Raw genomic sequence first — 22767 nt, 5'->3', positions numbered from 1 at the left:
ACAGTCTCATTTGATACTCACAAGGACTCCCTGGCATAGATGAGGTATATGTTTTAATGATTGCCTTTAGAGATGAGGAAACAGGCTTCCAGTATTTCTCTGGCTTCCCCAAGGCCCTCCAGGTGGTTTTGCGGTAAAGTTGGGGCTCTGGTGCAAATTTCTCTGATTTCCAACCCTTTGGCCTTATGCAATGGGCCACACTGCCTGCTGAGAACCCCAGTTCACCCCAAGATTGGGCTGGGGTCAGTCCCACCTCCTGCTTCCCTCCAAGGTGGGTGAGGAAGTGGGAAAGTTGCACAGCCTCAGCATGACTCCCCAGTGCCTAGCTGCCTGAGGCCTTTCCCTAACCATACCAGCAGTTAGAGTGGGGGCCAGTTCCCAAAGCTTCGAGGGACTAAGGACTGGTCTCTCTCTGCTTCTGACAGCAGGATGGCAGAGAGAGCTCCGAGGCTGAGAATATTACAGCAGAGAGGCAGCAACCATGGTGACTAGTTTCCCCGCCTAGGACCACTGACTTAAACTCCCAATCATGCCCACCTCTCAGGGTTACTCTGAGGCTAAAATGCAAAACTCCGAGTGTAGCACCTGGCATTTTGTCAGTAGTAAAAATCAATATGCTCCCCCATTCAGAGGAGATAGCAAGGATTTAGCATCACCTGATACTACTGGGTCATTGTGCATAAAGGTTTCATGTGCTCCTTTTTAAACAGTGCATCAACCTACCGTAAAAGAATGAAGAAGCCGACAGCAAGGCCGGCCAGGACTAAAAGGACAGCAGGAAACACAGCAGCCAATATCACAAGAATAAACAGCACCATAAAAAATTGCTGCAGAAAGTTCTCTGCGTGAAATGGCAGCCTCACATCCAGCTCGTCCATGTCCTTGGAAAAACGGTTCATTAGTCTGCCAGTGGGCATCCTGTCAAAGAAGCTCATTGGGCTCCTTAGGATCTGTGGATAAAATCCGAAAGTCCGCGTCAAGGTGTGTATTTAGGAAACACTGAACCACTCTGCAAGGGCTGGGATACTTTGAGCGGCTCGAGCATTTTCCCAGGGTCCAACACAGCATCCCAGGCTATCCTGGGAAAGTGAGGATGCTGCTCATTCTTGTGGCTCCCATGAATGAGAGTGAGCATGGAGAGCTTCAGCCTCTGTGTGGAGTCCCAGGGAGAGCCCTGCAGGTCAGACCTCCTTCCAAACTTGGGATGCAGCCTGAGATGCCTTGGGAGGAGGGGGGTATTTTGTGCTCTGGGGCAATAAAAACCATCTGTCTACCTAGTGTGAACCACATCTGTGCGCTCTGGCCAGGGCCCTGGCAATAAAATAAATCATAAAATAAGTCAATTCTGCCTACCGCAGCAGTGGAATGAGAAAATGGCCAGAAGCACCTCTTGAGGGCCTTGGCATATCCAGGGCTCTTTGGAGCTGGAGATGGCCTATGGGCCTGTACATGTCTGCTCCCGGGCAGTGTCCTCAGGGAAACCTTCCTGACCACCTTCATTCCATCCCCAGTCTAGCCTGAGAGCCCGTGACCCATCCCTACAATCCCTGGACTTTGCCTTCACTGTTAGTAGTAGATATCAGGAGGTTTCTCAGACTCAAGAGTAAGCTCCTTGAGCATTGTGTCTATGCCCAGAGCCCAGCACAGTGCGTGATGTATCATAGGGGCTCGGGAAATGCTGGAATTGCATGCAGCTCCTGGGAGCAGTACCTTGTCAAACACGTGGTCATGTAAGGAGGAGGATGCCATCAATGTGGTCTTGGTGAAGGTGAAACCTTTGATGACACTAAATGTCAGCACAGACAGCATGCTCCCTGCGTACACCCACTGGTACACATGCTGCCCGGTGTCTGCCAGCACTGCGCCAATCTCACATGCACTCTTGTTGCCCTGAGGCCCACAGGTCATCTTTGGAGAAAAATTAGAAAAGCACTAAGAATTGGTAAACGATCAGGAATGTGAGAATTTGCCAGAGGACCTTTCCAGGGAGAAGAAACTAAAAAGAGGTATAAAATTGCAAAAAAATGAAGCAGGTAGCAAAATCAGGTCACTTCCATTGGAAGACCTATGAGCTTTGCATGGGTCCTCCTGCTGGGCTACCTGCCTCCAAGGGCATCTGACTTACAAGACTCGGCACAGTCAGTGGGCAAGTAAAGCAGACAAGGTGGCCAGGGCACAGGGTGGCCGGATAGCTTCTGTCCCAGAAGCAAACTATGTCTTAGGAGATAAGAGGTGATGTTGGGCCAGGAAGATTATAGAAGCACAGGAAATCCAGATTCCATGAGGCTGGCTCAACAGCCCTCGGGCAGCCCATACAGAACAGGATATCAGGAACCTCCCTAGCAGAAGTCACCAGGCCTTTGGGGAGGTATAGGGGGTCTCTCTGTAGGATGGGCCAGCCCCACAGTCCCCTCTTTTTTCCTTTTCTCAAGGAGTATCATGGACAGCACTGGTCTACTGCCCTGAAGTCCCTGGTAGGGAGAAGGGAGCCTGGTGAACCACAGGGCTCCCTCCTGCTTCATCCTGCTGCGGAGAGAACACACATTTTCTGGGGAGAGGCCATCCCCTCCTCTTGAGAAATTGGCAGCTTCATCTTTCTCTGAGGCATGTGCTGAAAGTCAAGACTGCCTTTGGGGAGCAAATAAGCATCTTTCTTCTAAATGCCATTTTGCTGATTATAGCAATAGCGGAAATGTAAACCAGAGGTGACAGCTGATGGATGAACATCCATAAAAGCAAAAGCATCCCTGGGGAGCTAATTGATGAAAGGCCCAGCTTGAAAAGAGGTTGTGCCCACAGTGTCGGGGTGGGAGGTTAGGGGGGAGGCAAACGCCTGGTCTACTATCACTGCTGCATGCTCAATTAGCCAATGGCACTGGCCCACTGGGGAAGCACCACACCTAGGAGGAGGAGGTTCCATCCTGGCCAGAAACCATGGGGTCCCTAAGGAAAGAGCTCTTCATGTGTCAGGGAGGATCTGGGGGATATTCCAGAGATGACTCTCTGCACAGTGCAGAGCACCCACTGGCTTCTCCATTTGGGAAGAACTGCCCTCAGGAAGCTGTGCCAACCTCCCAAGAGCTGTAGTGACCTCTCCCCTACCTACATCTCCCCAGTGCTTTCCCATTTTGGTTGTCATAACAACAGAACTATACCAAAATGTTATCTTGCAGGATGGGCCCACAGCATTCCCAGGGGCTCCAGAAAAGCTCAGAAACCATTGCCCAAAAGCTGGGAGAGTTTTTAGCAAGCTCCAGCAAGAGCAGAACTATCAGTCCTTCCCAGGAGAGGCCCTGGTCTAGAGGAGACCCTCAGGTGGCAAATACCCAGTGTCTGAGAAAGATACACGGTGGCTCTGCAGCACGACCAGGGACTGAGTCTGGCTTTTGCATGTACCGTTCTTGTAGAGGGACTTTGAAGAGCAGAGAGACATGGAACCCCCTGCCATCTGACAGTGTCAACAGTAAGATGTCAGTTTCTGTTCAGAGGCAGGAGGATTAAAATCCATGCTAGGTTTCCCTGGCCCCTCCAGGGAAAGGCCGTCCTCAGAGGTGCCTCACTGACAATCCTACACAAGCATGGCTCCATGGACATGCTGCATTTGCCTGGCACCATCACAATCTATTTAGCCAATCCTTTAAAATCCAAAGGTGGCACCAAAAAAAGAAAAAAAAAAATTCCCATCATTCCCATCAAAGGGAATTTCAGGAATTGAATTGTGCAGGCAACTTATCTCAACTTTGCGGAAGAGGCAGCGGTAGGTTCATCGTGTGGTGTTGGGGGCGTTTGTGCTCTCTGCCAGCCACTGACTCAACATTTTCCAATGCCAAAGGGAAACTCACCTGTGAGCTCTTGTCTAGCCAGAGACCCAGCCACCAATTGCTGAAGGCAGAGCTGCCGATCATCAGGAGGAAAAATGACACCACAAAGAGAGAGAGAAGGTACCCTGCAAGAGGAGGGGAGAGGGCCCAGGGGGGTTACAGAGGAGGGGGCTGCAGCGGGTCCAGCCTTGATGGAAAATTCAAAGCCCGCAGGAAGAGGGCCCCCTCCCCTGGGAACCACCTTCCTGGCTGCTTTCACAAGTCTGGGTGTTGGGACTCTGAACCTCCAGGGGACATGTGTTCTACCTGGTTGGAAAATGGGTCCAAATTGCCAATATATTGAAAAAAACCACCAATATGCACCTTAATAGGAGTAACTCGGTATTCCTCAAAACCAAACAAAAACCCAGTCGTGCTGAGCAGACAGGGAATAAAACTGTAAGGTAGTTTTGCACCCCGAGATGAGAACTGTGCCCCGAAGGCAGGCCATGAGCGGATTGCTGCTGCACTCAGAGAAGAGGCCGCGAGGTGCGGAGGAACCATGGCTGGTCCACGCTGCTGCTCACTCAGCTTCAATAAATAGAGTCTGGCAGCTTTAATGGGGATAAAGGGTGATTCCATTCAAAAGGCTGTATTATCAGACTTCAGGTGGAAAAAAAAAATAGAAGGCATTGATAAACAGCTTTAGCATAAAAGGAGTAATTGTTAAGGAAATCATAAAACGTGAACCCAACAGTTTGAGAAAGGATTTTTAAATGCAAATTAAATCAAGAAACCCGTTGTTTTATGTCGAACCTCCAGAAGCCTTAATGTACGTGTGATACGTTTTCCAGGTCACGGTTCCTTCCTGAGGGGATTCAGTCTGGACAAGCTGGTGCAGAGGAACTACGGAGACAGACACAAGTCCTGTGGCGCCTGTAGCCCAGGGGGTCAGGCTCACCCCTCCTGCATACCCGCACCCCCAACAGGGGCAGTTTTCACCCTTCCTTCCATTTGTCCTCCGCTTTGAAATTCCCAACACACTTTTGCCCATTATTGGGTTATTTTATTCGATCCTCATGACAGGTGGCTTTCATTCTTTTGAGAAATATTTATTAAGCACCTACTTTGTGCTCAGCCCGGCTTCTATTTTTTTTTAAAGATTTATTTATTTATTTATTCATGAGAGACACAAAGAGAAAGAGGCAGAGACACAGGCAGAGGGAGAAGCAGGCTCCATGTAGGGAACCCGACGTGGGACTCGATTCCGGGTCCCCCAGGATCATGCCCTGGGCTGAAGGCTGTGCTCAACCACTGAGCCACCCAGGCTGCCCCCCAGAAGTAGTTCCTAAGAAAAGGATATGAAGGCATGCAGCTTATTCGGGAGCTTTAGGGCATAGGAAAGGCAACAGTAAAAGGGATCTCATCAAGCCAGTGACCCCGTGGACAACTAGTGCTGAACTCCTTGCTGAGACGTGTCAGAGCCAGAGTGGGACACACACCTCGCAGGTTTTTCACCTGACCAGAGGGATACAGGCTATTTCTACAAATCCCATTGGCCACTGGGTGAGGGCTCCTCCCTGTGGGGGTTAATTCCCCCAAGTGCTTCTAGCTTGACAGGAGGCTGGCAGCTTGCAGGGAGAGCCCCCAGGCAAAGGAATACAGCTGGGAGTTGGGCTGCATGCACTGAAGTGCCACGGGGCCCACAGCAACTACTGAACCAGAAGGAGGTGGCTCCTGTCTTCTCAGAGTTCATGCCTCAGGGCATCCTCCTCGGCCAGCAGCTGCATGGACTCCTGATCCCTTCCACCTGGTGATTCCAAGTCCTCTCCACTTTCCAAAGGGAAGGGAAAGGGACTGTCAAGTTCTCATGGAAAGCACATCCAGAGGTGAAGGGATGCTGGCTAAAGCAGCTCCCGACAGTCAGAACTGAGTACTTGTCCCCTTCCTTCCCTTCAATGCAGAAGCATGAAAATGTCAGCTCCAAAGCAGAATCCTAAACCATACATGGCTTTTATACACGGAGATAAATAGAGCTAGACACGGGGGTGTCCCTGAGCACAGGCTCTCGGCACCTTGCTATGAAAGGGAGAGCTGTCACACCTCAAAGGTGCCCTGAATAGAGCCACTATTATACCCTCTGCCTGGGAACCTTTGTGCTTCTTTGAAAATGTTCGGCCTGACTTTCTCTCATTGTGTCTCCCTCTGGGCCTGCAACATCAGAGAGATGCCTCAGTGGATCGGTGGAGCCTAATGAAAGACATCCTGGAGAACAAAGGGAACTAGTCAAATCCCATTGCAGCCCGCCAGCCCAGCCAGGAGTACTCTGTTCACCTTGCTGTGTTTTCGAAAATGCCCTGATGCCAGGTGTGGTGGGCACTGCCACCTTTAACTGGCTCCCCTCCTAGAGCTTTCAGAATATGTGATTTCTCACGTTCAGTTTCCCATCCAGAGAAAGGGGGTGAAGAGAAATAGAGAAGCAGGGTTTACTTTCTCCACAGGACTTCACATCCTGGGTAGCCTGGAGCTTTCCTGGGAAGGAGTGGAAGAGATGGTGGGTACCTCTCTTCAGCCTTGGCCGCCTCCAGAGTGATAAAAATATGTTGTCTTTCCAAACGTGCATGCATTTGTCACAAGCACCATTAATGGTGCCAAATTTCATCGACTCAAAGACTCACATTTTTTTTTTTCACATTTTAACATCTCTGAAATCAGGATGTGCCTTCCATTCGGTAGCATGCCATATCATCTAATTGGCAGAGATTTTTCTTTCTAAGTGGTACATAAAACGATGGTGATCTTAAAATGGATGGTATCTTAAATTTGACGAAGTATACTGAGGGTTTTTTTTTTTTTTTTTTTTTTTTTTTTAGTTGAGGAACAGAGCTCTAACTTGGAAAGCCACCAAAGGCATTTTGAGGAAAGAGACAGTAGATCTGGACCCCTGCCCTCTCAGTGCCCAGCTCCAGGCGGGGCAGAGTAGGTGCTCAACAGGTATTGAATGTTTGCAGAAGTGGAAGGGAACAGTGTCTAGAGTGAAGAGGGAGCCTGACGAAGCTGGCCCTCAACAGGCCTATCTTATCTCTCCCATCTCTTCTCCCTGCCTTCCTGGAATTCCTGCCCTCCGCCCCCAAATTCTCCCCCTTCCCCACTTTCTCACCACAGTGCCCCCCAGAAAACTCCTACATATCCTTGAAGGACCAGTCCCAAGGTTGCCACCTTTGGGAGGCCCCCCCAACTTGTTATGCTCATCCCAACTTCCTGTTACCTTTAGCCCAGCTTCCCCATGATTATCTCTTTGCCTGTGTCACCCACCAGACCATGAGATCCTGAGAACAGGGGTGTATTTTTGCCTGTGCAGACTTGTGTGGTACCCAGCACATAGGAGAATGCTAAGTACTCACACCCAGTCTCTTCAGTGCTGCACATTCCTTTCTCAGTGCTTCCCCTAAAGAGTGTGCCACACCTCGTCTGTGTGCTTTTGCTGCTAACCAATCTCTGTGCATTGCTTTGACCTCTCTAACTAATAACAATAATGATTACTGTGGAAAGTTACTGTATATCAGACACTGGGCTAATCATTTTATGTGCAGTTTCTCACATGATCTTTATAAGAACCTGGTTATTATTGGTTATTATTTCCCCCATTTTATGGATTAAGAAACTAAGGATCAGAGTGGCCAAGTATCTTGTGCCAACTCATAAAACTAGTGAGTGGTTGAGCCAGAGTTTGGACTCAAGCAGTTGAACCCTAAGGCTCACATGACAGTAAACTGTATTAATTCTAGCTGCCCCAAAAGGACTTACAATGTGTCCACATTTCTCTACCCAGAACTCTCAACAAATATTTAAGACTATGTAACTGAGGGAATAAATAGCAAATACCTTTTATGTCTACAAATTCTGAGTCTGTTTCAGGTTCTTTTCCTTCATCCTTTCCATCTCCTGGAGCCAAAACTAGGATGAGAAATAAAGAGAGATCTGTGCCTCCGCTCATCAGCCCTGAGCAATAAGACAGGAGTGGTTTGGACTCGGATTGTACCAGCATCTTCATCTCTCTCAGCGGGGCTCTCCTTCAGGGCTTCCACCATTGCTGCATTGTAAATGTGCTCTGGATCCTAGGGACAAAATGACATTCCTTCTGAAAGCTGCATGACAGGACTTCTCCCAGGCTGGAGATTGCAAGATTGCATACCTCCCATCCAGGTGTGAAGAGTTACCTTGAATTGCAACCCTCGGAGGTTGTGAATCAGTTTCGCATAGCGCCCTCTCTCCTCCATTAACTCCTTGTGGGTTCCCTTTTCACAAATCTCTCCATCTTCTAACAAAATGACTTCATCACACGACTCCAGGAACTGCAAAGATATTTAAAATGATCTACAGTGTACTTCTACCCGGTGAGAGAAGAGCACCATGCCAAACTCCCATCCAGTAGCATCCCAAGCTCCTCTAGTACAGAGGTGGCACTGAGGGCCAGATCATTCTTTGCTGTTGGGGTAGGGACGAGATGCTGTCCTATGCATTGTAAGATATTTAGCAGCTCCCCTTTCCTCTACCCCCAGATGCCAGTGGCACCCCTCTATCCCAGTTGTGATAAGCAAAAATGTCTCCAGTTATTGACAAATACCCTCTAAAAGGCAAATGGTCCCCAGTTGAGAAGCACTGATCTAGTGCCCACTGGTGTCATAAGTACAAAGAGAGCCTCTTGTTGTCACTGTGAAGCACTGTTCCCTAAATGAGCTGCTCTGCTAAAAAAAAATCTGATCGGGGGCAGGAAGGATTTGGAATATGAAATTGACAAGTTACTGCAAGACAAGATTTGGTGGAGAGGGGAAATATGACCTCAGCAATGGCCTTCCTTTGTGATAACATTATAAGGCCACCTCGTGATCCTCATCTAGCCCAGGAGAAGCAGAACATGAAGCCACACCAGGCCCTACTCCTCCCCCAAATCCCCCCACCCCCTGGGCCTGAGGAGTTTACACCAGCTTTATCTGTATGATAAAAATTTAGCTACATTTAATATGGCATCCCACATTTTGCCAAAGCACTTCTGTTTTTCTAATTTGAGTTCCCTTCATTTACATATCACTCCTGAGATCAAAGAGTTCTGCTAAGAGGGGTTTCCTCTCTTTTGAAATGAGATAGAGTTCTTTCCATAGGATCAACCCATCTAAGAGCAGAAAGTCCCTCCCACGGGGGCACGATGCTGTAAGATTTAAGATGGTTCAGCCTAATGAAGCCTTTACAATACAGGCCAAAGGTCTTCCCCTGTACTCTGGGTCCACCAAGGTCAAATCAACTTTTGATGCTCTTGATTCAAAGCTTGAGAGAAGTGGCTACATTTGGTCACTATACTCCCAATGGGGTGTTAGGAGAATGCGGGTGGTGCCCAAAAGGCTAGATGATAGCAGTTCTGACAGCATGGGCAGCTCCAGCCTTTCTGCCTCCCTTGGACTAATGACTCAGCTCCTTGTCCACTTTCCCAGACAGCTAAGCAGAAACAGTCTGGCTTTTAACATCCAACTGAGACACTTTCTATGAGGGCCCTTTTCCTGAAAATAGTCTCTCATCTTTATACAGCATATCCTAGCTTTTCAAAGCCTGTTCTTGTTTTTTCTCTTATCTCTCAAGCCAGTGAAGGAAGTGGCAGCTTTGTTATCAGCCCATTCTCCACACAGGGAAACTGAGGCACCAGTGTGGGGCCTGCGACAGCCTTACAGCCTTTCCTTCCTCTGTGGGGGCCCACGTTCCAGCTCCAGAAACTCCTGGTGAAGGCCCTCTGGCTAATGAGCCCCCCAACTCATGCCAGTGAGATCTGGTGTGATTTGAGCAGCAATGTTTTGCAAACTCACAAAATCTGACCCTGGGTTGTGGTTTTCAGTGATGACCACAGGCCTCATTTCATTTGTTTCCTCAAATAAGAGAAGAGCAATCACCCAGCCCAAGTACTGGGAAGCATCCGGATTGGCTGTGGGCCCAAGAATAAAAGCAACAGAGTAAGGTTCTAGAAAAGCCCAGGGGCTCCAGTTCAGGGGCTCTGAGCCCCCTCCTACCAAGCAATGGACAACTGGACTTGAAACTCCAGTGCCATCTGGTGGCTGCTTGCATTTTTCAACACTCAAAAAGTGAGACAATGACCTTGGTGGAAGGTAGACTCTTTGAGGAGACTTAGACCTGGGGAAAAGAGTTCTTGCCTCAGGTCATGCTGCTAGTCATCAAGGTTCAAAGACTGGACCAGGGCTGAGGTAATGACTCCCCCCAGGGAGGACTCCTGCAAGGACAGCTATGACCCACACTTGTCAGGGTCCAGAAGTCCCCCTCCTGATCCCCAGGACCCCTCAGAAGGACAACCCTCCCTGCTGTAGGTGGTCTCCAGGGTTTAGACTTTCACAGTGCAGAGCTGCAGTTATAACATTTAGTGCCCTGACTGGGTGAAAGCCCATTCCCACTGACCTCATGAGAGTCCAGAAGAAACCCAATCTTCTCCATTCTGATGCCTGACCAGCAGAGCAACTTGTCTGCACCAGCCCCACTGGATGCTTCCTGGAGGTGATTGAGCCCACTCAGAAGGAACCCAAAATTCAGATGATTTAAGCTTATTCTGAGAACTCCAGTCCTCAGCAAAGAGAGAAAGAGGCTGGGGCAGAGCTATAGCAATGGGAAGGAATGGTTTTTCTGGGTCTTTACGAAACTTCCTCCTCTTCAAGCTGGCTCTTCTGGCCACTGAGAGAAGATCCTAGAAATGCTGGTTAGAGCATCCTGTAGCCATGGCGACCTCATTTGCCTCCCCTTCCTCTAGGTTGACTTACCCTTGGAAAGACCATGAGCTCTGCCTCTTACCCCCAGACCAGACCCCTGTTGAACATTTTCCCCATAGGTAGCAGGAGAAGAAAGAAGACAGGACTTCTGTTCCAACAGTCCTTTCAGTGTAAGTCAGTCCCATGGGATCTCTCCTCCAGCAGGAAATGCACACATGTATATACACATACATACACATGGACATGCATGTGCACACATACCCCACGCCTCTAGGGGCTCACTGTGGAAACAGGAGATGGAAGCAGGGGAAAATCTGGTTTGTCTCAGGGTAGAGGGGAGTCTCAGATTCCTACTAGGCATTCAGAACACCTGATGAGGCTGATACTGTGAGAACTTTCCCCACCCTACCCAATTCTCAAGCACATTCAGGGCAAGCTTAGTAACTCCTTAAGAAGATTCATGTTCCAAAATCTGAATGAGTGGCTCTGAAAAGGGAAAAGAGTCTTGCCTTCAGCCCAAAAGTCCTAGTCTCTGGGCTTTTTCCCTTGGCCAGTGATGCCAGGAGCATCAGGGCCCCTTATCCCCCTCCTGGCATTCCTGTCCTCAGGCCAATCTGAGGAAGGATAGGGCCTGAGTTATTTCCACCTGCTTCCCATCCCACCACCATTTCCCAACCATCATCAGTGGTCCAGAGCTGGAGGAGGTGCCCCATGGCCACCCATAGATATAAGACATTTGCTTCTGGAGAGTCTATGCTCTTGTGGAAGAAAGGCCTTGGCCCCACTAAAACCAAATTTAGGACCAATAGAGGCTATGCTCAGAGAGGAACAGGACTATGTGCAAGCTGGGATGGCTGAGGAGAATCATGAGTATAGCCTACACAACTTGCTCCCTCCCTAACCCTGTCAGGTGAGGCCAGCCTCAGATATGAGAGACAGGTTTAGGCAGAAGAGGAGACTCTCTGAGCATTAGGTACCACACTCATCCTATGACTTTGTGGATCCTGCCAGTTTCAGTCACCTGCAGCTGATGGGTCACCAGGACGATGGTCTTCCCCCTGAGTGTCTTCTTAATGCATTCTTCAAAAACATGCTTTCCCACGTGGGCATCCACTGCTGACAGGGGGTCATCCAGAAGGTAGATTTCATGGTTTGAGTAGACAGCACGGGCCAGACTGATCCTCTGCCTCTGCCCCCCGGAGAGGTTGAGGCCCCGCTCCCCAATCTGTAGACAGGAGATATATTACTGCTCATATCTGGGCCCCACCCTCACCCTGCAGTCATTAGGGAACAAGAGCTTCTTGAAATTTCTCAAAACTTTTCTGCACACTGATAATTACTACATCCTAGTTCCTCCACCCCTTATAGTGACTCCCTGACTGCACCAGATGCCCTGGGAAATGGAAGACTCACTTCTGCAGGAAGTCTGATGGGCAGTGGCAACTAGGGAAAATCTCTTTCCAATGTTGAATGAGGGGGACCTGTCTCACAACAGCCCCATTCCAGTGCATATCCCATAGAGAGGGGTATTTCTTGACTACTAATACCAAAAGAAATTGTTGAGCAGAAAGCTCTGGGAGAGTGGACAGGTGAACATTAAGGAGAAGTGCCTGAGAGCAAATGGACAAGGGGGCTCTCAATTTACTTGCTTGTGGACCAACTCCTCACCCCCACTAGGACCTCTGAGTTCTACAAAGACAGAAGGCACGTCTACCTTGTTCATCACTATAATCCTAAGGCCTGGCACCACATCTGACCCAGTGCAGGTGCTCAGTATTTGTAGAAAGAAAAGCTAGATAGCCTACTTTAGGTTATTCTGTCTAACTGAACCCGAAGTGAACCCCTATTATGTTCAGCCAGGCATTAGGCTGAGCACAGGGGAAAGACACATGAAGCTGGACTAAAAAAAAGTCCCCGATCTACTGGGAGCTCATACCAGCAGAAAGTGGGGACATGATCAGTTATACAGATTATGATACAAAGCAGAATTTAACTATTGCCAACTGAGAAGCATAAGCCAAGTATTCTGGGGCAAATTACTGTAGGTTATAGGATTCAAGAAAGTCTCCCTGAAGGGGGTGGATTTGTGGTTGGAACTTGAAAGGCAATAACAATAGCAGAAACAGAGGTCTGGAGGTAGAAGACAAGTATACACTTAGGTAGGCAGGTAGGGATGAGTAGAAGCAAACCCTGGGGAGGTGGGCCACAGATATGGCAAGAGAGATCCTGAAGGCCAGGCCAGGATGGCTGTGGTGGCCATTTCTTTGACATAGGCACATTGAAGACCCTAGCAGAAAAAGGCAATGTGTTCTGAACTGGTCTTTCTTCAAGACACCTTAGCTCTCTGGTCTCCTCTGGGGCTTTTGGGCAAAGTAAAAAACTAAGCAGAGGGCACATTGGGAAAAGGAAATAGGAATATGGCACAGTGACCCCCATCCCTGAGTGACCTGAGTTGGCAGGCTTAACCCAGGACCCAGGCAGCCTTTTGGACAAGCAGCTGGGAGCAATGTTTGGAGAGCAGAGCAAATGAATCAAGAAGGGGCCCTTGAGCCTCCAGCCACAATGCAGCACCCCAGACCTCTGTCTTTGGAGGACAAGGCCAGTGCATAAGATAAGGAATCAGCTTTCACCAGAAACATTCTCTAAGTTAACAGACAGATTGGGAATGGCTCCAGGAGTGACCACACTGAACCCAATACAAGTAGAATTGATTCTACATCCATTGTAATATTCCCCCCAGAATAAACCCAGATGGAGAATTTAGGATGATAGAACCTGGCTTTTCTTATGCTTCCTGGGACCCTTTTGTCTTCTAGGGCATCCAAATGTGGATGGAACCAGGGCCTGCCAGCCTCAGCTCTTCTGACCTGGGCAGCCAGGCTGCCATGCTGCTGCAGTGGGATTGAACTCGTAGCTCTGCTCACCTCAGTCAGGTCTCCATATGGAAGGCTGTTCAGATCCCCCTGGAGGGCACAGACTTGAATAGTGTGCTGATACCTATGGACACAAATGACAGAAGTCAGCATGGTGACCCCATTGCTGCTCTAAGCTACCTGGAAAGGCATTGCTGGTGTCACTGGGTAAGGCAAGGAGGTGGCCAGTTGCTTTATCTTTGGTGTCCAAAGGCAGTTTCCCCTTGATTCCCCACACATCTGATGCAGAGTTGACTCAGGGATGACTCATCCCTTCACAGCCTTCCTGCTTTTAGGGGAAGATATCAATGTACGTGAAACCTCTAAGGGAAAATAGGGGCACTAACTGCTAGCACTGCTCTTGGGAGTCAGAGAAGGGAGTGACCAGTGTAGGCTGAGGTCACTGTGGGAGGCTTCACAGAGGATTCGAAACCATGAATAGAAGAGATGTATGTGGGTGGAGGGTAACAGCAGGGTGCTGGGATGATAGTAAAGGATGACCCTGACATCTGCTCCAGGATGCTCCTCTATCTACCAGTCACTCCTACTGGGTTGGAGAGAGCAGGGCTTTCTCCCTGTGAGATACCTGAGGACACTTAGCACAGAGAATACTGCCTGAGGAACAGAGGCCAAGCAGGAATAGGATCTCAGGTCCTTGGACCTCCTGGCCTCTTGGTTTTGTCCCTCAGCATTGCCTACTGTCTAGCACTGGGCCAGTCTTGGGGAATCTAATGGGCAAGACCCTAACCAATTCTCAGCAGCCATACTTCTGGGACTAGCACCTCATCCTGCAAAGCACAGAAAAGCTGGGGGTCCCATGACCTATTAGGCATGACCCCAGTACCACCCCCTGGGGACTTCTGACAGCAAGGGATCCAGGAGAGTCAATAAGCTAGTAAGTAGGGACTCAGACATGTCCAGGCCTTAAGCTACAGAAGGATTTCACACCCTTTTTCCTGGGTTTTATCTATGCCTCATTCCCACTCAGAAGGCTCCCACTGTGGGTAGACTGTTTCCCAGGGCACCACAGTACACCACATCTCTGCTTCAAAAACTGGTTCCTGCTCTGAATTTCTTGGTGTCCCTGGTGTCGGATCAAGCTCATGCCCTATACAAGGAGCACCCAGTTCCCACCACTGAGCCCCAGGTTTCTATCCCACTTGGCAGGCTGTATGCCTCCACAAGGGTTAATTAGTTGACTAATTAATTGGTTGATTAGTTGATTGATACCAGCATCATTGGGATCCTCTCTTCTCAGTGCATGACAGTGGGTAAGCCTCACAACTCAGACTTTGCAGGACACACTTTCCCAATAAAGGGCACCAATAAGAGGGCAAGTAGGCAGATTATGGGTAGCTGCCCTTCAGGGGGCATGCTGGCCCCTGGCATCACTCAATGTCCTGAAGCGGAAGTTGGGTATAGCTCTGAGCATCACTCCCATACACCAACTTTAGGAGTGGTATACACAGTGGTTAAGACCAGGGGCTTTGACAAGATTGCAATATTTACATTAGAGAGAATAGACTTTAAAGCAAATATATTACATAGTGATAAAGGGATCAATCCAACTAGAGGATAGAACCGTTGTAAATATCCATGCACCCAGCATTGGAACATCTAAATACATAAAGCAAATATTAATGAATATAAAGAGAGAAATTGATGGTATTACAACAGTAGAAGACTTTAACACCCCCCACATACATCAATGGTTAGATCATCTAGGCAGAAAATCAGTAAGAAAACATTGTCTTTGAATGATGCATTTGACTGGCTGGACCTAAGAGATATATAAAGAACATTCCTTCCAAAAACAACAAAATACATTCCGGTGTACATGAAACATTCTCCATAATACATCACATACAAGGCCACAAAACCATCCTCAATAAATTTAAGAAGATTGAAATCATAGTATACATCTTTTATGATCATAACAGTAATAAAACTAGAAAGCAACTACAAGAAAAAAAAAAAACAGGAAAAACACAAATACACAGAGTCTAAACAACATGATACTTAAGAACCAATGGATCAGTGAGGCAATCTAAGAAGAAATTTTAAAAATTCCTGAAGAAAAAATGAAAACACAATGGTTCAAAATTTGGGGGACACAGCAAAAGCAGTTCTAACAGGGAAACATATAGTGATACAGGCTTACCTAAGAAACAAGAAAAAGCTGAAATAGGCAATCTAACCTTACACCTGAAGGAACTAGGAAAAGAAGAACAAAACCCAAGATGAGTAGAAGGAAAAAAATAATAAAGATCAGAGCAGAAATAAATGACATAGATATGAAAACAAACCAGAAAAAAAGATCAACAAAACCAAGAGTTGGTTCTTTGAAAATATAAATAAAATTGATAAACACTTAGCCAAATTCATCAAGAAAAAGAAAGGGCCCCCCAAAAATAAAATCAGAAATGAAAGAGAAGTAACAACTGACACCACAGAAATACAAAAGATTATAAGATGATCCTATGATAAATTTTATAATAAATTGGACAACCTAGAAGAAATGGATAAATTTCTAAAAATATATAACATTCCAAAACTGAATGAAGGAGAAATAGAAAATTTTGACAGCCCAATTACTAGTAACTAAATTAAATCAGTGATAATAATAATAACCTACTGAAAAATAAAAGCCCAGGACCAAACAGATTCACGGGTGAATTCTACAAACACTTAAGGAAGGGTTAATACCTATTTGCCTCAAACTATTCCAAAAAAATAGAAGAGGAAGGAAAGCTTCCAAATACATTCTATGAAGCCAGCAATACCCCGATACCAAAACCAAAGATACCACAAAAGAAAAAAAAACTACAAGTCAATATCCCCGATGAATATAGATGCAAAAATCTTCAAAATATTAGCACACCCCATTTAACAATCAGAAGATGCAAGGATGGTTCAATATTTGCAAATCAATCAACATGGTACACAATATCAACAAAATGAAAGATAAAAATCATATGATCATCTCAATAGATGCAGAAAAAGCATTTGACAAAAATTTAACATTCGTTCAAATAAAAACTCCCAACCAAGTAGGTTTAGAGGGAGTATACCTCAACATAATAAAGGCCATATGGTAAAAATGCACACCTAATATCTAATGGTAAAAAAACTGAGAGGTTTTCCTCTAACATCAGGAATGAGACAAGGATATTCAGTTTTGCCACTTTTATTTGATATAATATTGGAAGTTCTAGCCACAGCAATCAGATAAGAAAAAGAAATGAGAGGAAAATTCATATTTGTAAAGAAGAAGTTTAACTGTCATTATTTGTAGATGATATGATACTCTACACAGAAAATCCTAAAGACTCCACCAAAAAACTACCAGAAGTTACAAATGAGTTCTGTGAAGTTGCAGGATACAAAATTGATACCCAGAAATTGGTAGCATTTCTATACACTCATAATGAAGTAACAGAAAGGAAAATTAAGAAAATAATTCTATTTACAATGGCACAAAAAAATTATAAAATACCTAAGAATAAACTTAACCAAGGAGATGAAAGTTTTGTACTCTGAATACTATAAAACGCTGATGAAAGACACTGAAGATGACAACAAGTAAATGGAAAGATATATAGTGCTCATGAATTGGAAGAATTAACAATATCCACAGTATCCAAAGCAATCTACAGATTCAATGCAATCCCTATCAAAATACCAACAGCATATTTCACAGAACTAGGACAAATAAAACTAAAATTTGTATGGAACCACAAAAGACCCCAAGTAACCAAAGTAATCTTGAAAATGAAAATAAAGCTGGAGGTATCACAATTCCAGATTTTAAGATATACTGCAAGGTTGTAGTAATCAAAACAGTATGGTAATGGCACAAAAACAGACACATAGATCAAAGGAACAAAATAGAGAGCCCAGAAATAAACCCATACTTAAATGGTCAATTAATCTATAACAAAGGAGGCAAGAATATACAATGGGAAAAGACAATCTCTTCAATAAATGGTGCTGAGAAAACTGGACATGCAAAAGAATGAAACTGGGCCAATTTATAACACCATGTACAAAAATAAAATCTAAATGGATTAGACCTAAATGTGAGACCTAAGACCTAAGACCACAAGAATCCTAGAAGAAGACACTGGCAGTAATTTCTCTGATTGGCTGTAGCAATATATTTTTAGATATATCTTCTAAGGCAAGGGAAACAAAAGCAAAAATAAATTATTTGGACTATATCAAAATAAAGATCCTTTGGAGTTACCTGGGTGGTTCACTCAGTCAAACATCCAACTCTTGATCCCAGCTCTGGTCTTGATTTCAGGGTCATGAATTTGGACCCCCCATTGTCTACTATCAATCCATCCATCCATCCATCCATCACTTTTGCACAGCAAAGGAAACTATCAACAAAACAAAAAGACCCTGCATCAGACTCCCCACAATGAGCCTGCTTCTCCCTCTGCCTATGTCTCTGCCTCTCTCTGAATGTCTCTCATGAAAAAAATAATTAAAGCCTTAAAAACAAACAAAAAGACAAGCTACTGAATGGGAGGAGATATTTGCAAATGATACATCCAATAAGGGGTTAATATCCAAAATATATAAAGAACTTATACAATTCAACACCAAAAAAAAATCTGATTAAAAAATAGGCAGAGGACTTAAATAGACATTTTTCTAAAAAAGACATACAGATAGCCAACAGACACATGAAAAGATGCTTAATATCACTAACCATCAGGCAAACCAAAACCACAATGAGATATCACCTTACACTTGTCAGAATGTCTAAATCAAAAAGGCAAGGAATAACAAGCCTTGGAGAGGGTGTGAAGCAAAGGAACTCATATGCTGTTGGTAGGAATGTAAATTGGTGCAGACACTCTGGAAAATAGTATAGAGTTTCCTCAAAAATTAGAAACAGAAATACGGGGGGATCCCTGGGTGGCTCAGAGGTTTAGTGCCTGCCTTCAGCCCAGGGCGTGATCCTGGGGACCCGGGATGGAGTCCCACATCAGGCTCCCTGCATGGAGCCTGCTTCTCCCTCTGCCTCTCCCTCTGCCTGTCTCTCTCTCTCTCTCTCTCTCTCTCTCTCTGTGTGTGTGTGTGTGTCCTGAATAAATAAATGAAATCTTAAAAAAAAAAAAAAAAACAGAAATACCATGTGATCCAGTCTTTCCAATACTGGGTATTTACCCATAGAAAACAAAGACATTAATTGGAAAAGATACATGCACATCTAAGTTTATTGCATCATTATTTACAATAGCCAAGATATGGCTAAGTGTCCATTGATACATGAGTGGATAAGGAAGATGTGATGTATGTGTGTGTATATGTGTGTATGATAGAATACTTCATAGCCTTTAAAAAGGATGAGATTAGCAGCACCTGGGTGGCTCAGTGGTTGAGCATCTGCCTTTGGCTCGGGTCATGATCCTGGGGTCCTGGGATCAATTCCTGAATCAGGCTCTCCACAGGAAGCCTGCTTCTCCCTCTGCCTATGTCTCTGCCTCTGTATGTGTGTGTGTCTCTCATGAATAAATAAAATCTTTTTTTTTTTAAAGGATGAGATCATGTCTTTTGCAACAACATGGATGGACCTTTAGTGTATTATACTAAATGAAATAAGTCAGACTGAGAAAGACAAACACCATATGGTTTCTCATATATGCAATTTAAAAAAAAAAAAACGAATAAACAAACAAAAAGCAGAGTCAGAATCATAAATACAGAGAACAAATTGATGGTTGCAGGTGAAGAAAGGGAATGAGCAAAATGGGTGAAGTAGGGTGGTGGGAAATTCAGGCTTCCAGTTATAGAATGAGTAAGTCATGAGGATGGAAGGTATAACACAGGGTATCTAGTCAATGATATTGGAATAGAGTTGTACCGTAACTCATGGTAGCTACACTTGGGATGAGCATACCGTAAGGTAGAGAAGTTGAATCACTGTTGTACATCTGAAACTAATGTAACATAGTTGTCAACTATACTCAAATTAAAAAAAAAAAACTTTTTTAAAAGACAAGGGATTTGGGGATGAGAACAATCTCTATTCGAATCCAGCTGGGTAACCTTGGACAAGAGACTGTACCTCCCTGATCCTCACTCTCCACTCTATGAATTGGGCTAATAACTCTCACTGGATTGTGAGAAGGAAACAAGAACACATATGTAAAGCCATTAGCACAATTCCTAGTACATTGCAAATTCTTCATCGGTGGTGGTTATTATTAATATTATTACCTCTGTCAATCTTTTTTTTTTTTTTTTGTCAATCTTTAACTATGAGATTCAGGTTGCTCAGCACATCCTCATCCCTTTGCCACTTCACACCCTCCATCTTAAGCTTCCTCCCACTCTCCTGCTTCCTATGGCCTGAGAGCCCCATGTTCACCCTAGAGATGACACATACAAAGGATGCTTTGATCCACCCTACCAAGCCCAATTCAAGCATCACCCTCTCTTCCCTAACATGATTCCTGCTGCCTCTGAATAGTCCAGCACAACATCCTGCCACTTGGCACCATGGACTTGAAGACGTCAGGGGCAAAGATACATTGAGCCACCCTTCTTTCCTCTATCATCCTGTATGATCCTGCAAATTGAAAGTATTTGGTAAATATTTGCCCTGACATTCTTCTGCCTGATAAAAATAGGAATCCCTCCTCCTAGCCATTTACTGCGGAAAGAAAAGCCATTCCAGATGGGGTGGGGGGAGGCTAAGAAACAGCAGAGCAGTTCAGCTGGTGCCAAGGACTCCTGCACTGATCAGACCTTCCTGCCACTCTTGAGCCTCCTAGCAACAGGATGCCATGGCCAGGGAAGAGAAGGAGAAGTAAGAGCTCTCACTGGGAACACACATGCTGGCCAATGTCAGCCAGCAGGTTTGGTAGGTTCAGACAGTAAGATATGAAAGTCCAGACTATCACTGGAGAGCTGAAAGCCAGATTTAAACAAACAAAAACAGCAATGTCCACAATAGCCAAACTGTGGAAGGAGCCTCGGTGTCCATCGACAGATGAATGGATAAAGAAGATGTGCTCTATATATACAATGGAATATTTATTCCTCAGCCATTAGAAACGACAGATACCTACCATTTGCCTTGACGTGGATAGAACTGGAGGGTATTATACTGAGTGAATTAAGTCAATCAGAGAAGGACAAACATATGGTTTCACTCATATGGGGAACATAAAAAATAGTGAAAGGGATTAAAGAGGAAAGGAGAGACAATGAGTGGGAAATATCAGAAAGGGAGACAGAACATGAGAGACTCCTAACTCTGGGAAACGAACAAGGGGTAGTGGAAGGGGAGGTGGGCAGGTTAGGGGTGAGCAGGTGATGGGCACTGAGGGGGGCACTTGACAGGATGAGCACTGGGTGTTATGCTGCATGTAGGCAAATCTAACTCCAATTAAAAAAAATATACAAAAAAAAAATCCCACTGGTTCTTACTTCAACATCATGGAGCTTGGGGAGGCTTTAAGGTGACCCAGATGTCAGGAAGCTCAAGTGAGAACCAATGATGTTGGTCTGGCATTCAAGACTCAACCCCTGCCACTTACTAGGTTTGACCTTGAGCAGGTCAACTTTCCTTCTGAGTTTCAGCCTCTTCATCCATAAAATGGGGATAGGATGACAAAATCTCCCTAAATAGGTGTTTATAGAACTCTGGGTATGTACACGGCAGCACACCAAATCCAGAAAAGAACCATAGAAAGCTACTACTTTCCAGAGTTTAAAATAATCAACCAAAGTGATCCAAAAACTATGACTTGAGCCTTGTTTATCTTCCGTTAGATCATTTTGAGTACATTAACAGCAACATATCCTTATATATCTGATGTCAATTAGTAATTTGGGGACTGACTAATTTGCATACCTGCTGCTCATGATTTTGAGCAGTTTTGGTTACTTGGCCTAAAGCAAAATTGCCAGATATATCTTTCTCCAGTCAGATAACATATGCACTGTTACAGAGAACCTCAGAACATATGCTACTCTGCACTGGGAATGAAGTGCCAGTTCCATCCATTTCTTAGAGTGTGATCTCAGGTCTGCAGAAGGTGCCTCTCCTGAAGTCTTGGGTCAGGAAAAACCAATACTCATTTGGATCTGATGAATGTGTAATCAGAATTCATTAGAGGAGCCTACTTAGCAAGAGTTATAAATGGCAGCAGCATCTATAGCAGAGGGTATCAAATACTAAAGTGCCTCATGCTTTCGAAGTTAATATTACCTTTGATGATCATATTTTTCTCCAAATAATATGTTTTCTCTCACATTTCCATGAAAGATCCATGCTTGCTGGGAAACATAGGCCACAGTCCCGTTGACGGCCACAATCCCTTGCTGTAACCGCATCTAGAGCAAAATAACCAGAATACCTTCAGAAGCTAAACCTCACAGAATTCTCTTCAGGGTCTCACTGCACCTGCCACCCACTTATTGCATGAATGCTAATCATGATGGTGCAAGACGGTCAAAAGATGTCTTGACCACATACTGCAAAGCCCAACTATATAGGCTGATGGTCTCAAAGTCAAAAATCTTCAAGCATCCAGGCAGCAATGTCACAGAAGAGGCAGTGGTAAGCTCTGCTGCAGGCTGGAGAGGCCACATGTCACCTCCAGAACAGGATGCCCTCTGAGAGAACCTATCACAAAGGCTCCCTTTTCCTCCAGGTGTACAGCTGGGTCCCACCCTCCTTAGCCAGGTCCCAGAGGCAAGACATAGCCTCCATGGCTGTGGATGGTGGTCTTCACATGCCCTGTCTCAAGGAAGTAGCCTCAATTCAAGTGCACATTTGGCACAGGGCCTGGTGCAAGGATGCCGGCCTGGTGCAGCCAGAATTTCCCAGTCTTGGGCAGCCCCAGTGGCTCAGTGGTTTAGTGCCACACTCAGCCCAGGGCGTGATCCTGGAGACCTGGGATCAAGTCCCACATCGGGCTCCCTGCATGGAGCCTGCTTCTCCCTCTGCCTGTGTCTCTACCTCTCTCTCTCTCTCTCTCTCTCTCTCTCATGAATAAACAAATAAAATCTTTAAAAAAAAAAAAAAGAATTTCTCAGTCTTCAAGAGAACTGGAAAATCCAGTTTCATGTGGCAGATTGGGCAATCCAATTAAAAAATGACATGGGCTCTGGTGTGTGACCCTGACTACATAAGTTCACTTAGGATAATCCTACATGGTGGGCATCTAACAGGTAACAGTGGATACTAGTGATGATACCATGTTCAAAGGTGTTAGGAGACAGGATATGCAAGAGACAGCATGGTGCTCAAGCCTGGGTCACATAGCT

At 45.6% G+C, this 22767-nt stretch overlaps 1 protein-coding gene across 14 annotated transcripts in view; it reads right to left on the bottom strand.

Annotated features, from left to right (window-relative positions):
• ABCC12 (ATP binding cassette subfamily C member 12) overlaps positions 1-22767 on the bottom strand; it is an 82704-nt gene that overhangs the window by 21592 nt on the left and 38345 nt on the right. For 12 of the 14 annotated variants that reach the window (XR_013380324.1, XR_013380323.1, XR_013380325.1 and 9 more), the window contains 10 exons: positions 21707-21831; positions 13486-13558; positions 11583-11786; positions 8021-8155; positions 7843-7918; positions 7686-7757; positions 4617-4706; positions 3843-3946; positions 1711-1908; positions 724-950 (listed from right to left, as the gene is read on the bottom strand). Coding sequence is in view for 11 of the 14 variants with exons in the window: in XM_077898536.1 (XP_077754662.1) it covers positions 724-950; positions 1711-1908; positions 3843-3946; positions 4617-4706; positions 7686-7757; positions 7843-7918; positions 8021-8155; positions 11583-11786; positions 13486-13558; positions 21707-21831 (1304 nt within the window). In the remaining 3 variants the exon portion in view is untranslated. Of the gene's footprint in view, positions 1-723; positions 951-1710; positions 1909-3842; positions 3947-4616; positions 4707-7685; positions 7758-7842; positions 7949-8020; positions 8156-11582; positions 11787-13485; positions 13559-21706; positions 21832-22767 lie in introns of those variants that run through there. The other 2 variants (XM_077898533.1, XM_077898538.1) reach the window with 2 other exon arrangements.

Source organism: Canis aureus, chromosome 5, assembly GCF_053574225.1.
Source record: "Canis aureus isolate CA01 chromosome 5, VMU_Caureus_v.1.0, whole genome shotgun sequence".
Lineage (NCBI taxonomy): Eukaryota > Metazoa > Chordata > Mammalia > Carnivora > Canidae > Canis > Canis aureus.
The sequence above is the reverse complement of the archived record's forward strand: the minus strand, read 5'-3'. Positions and strand labels throughout refer to the sequence as shown.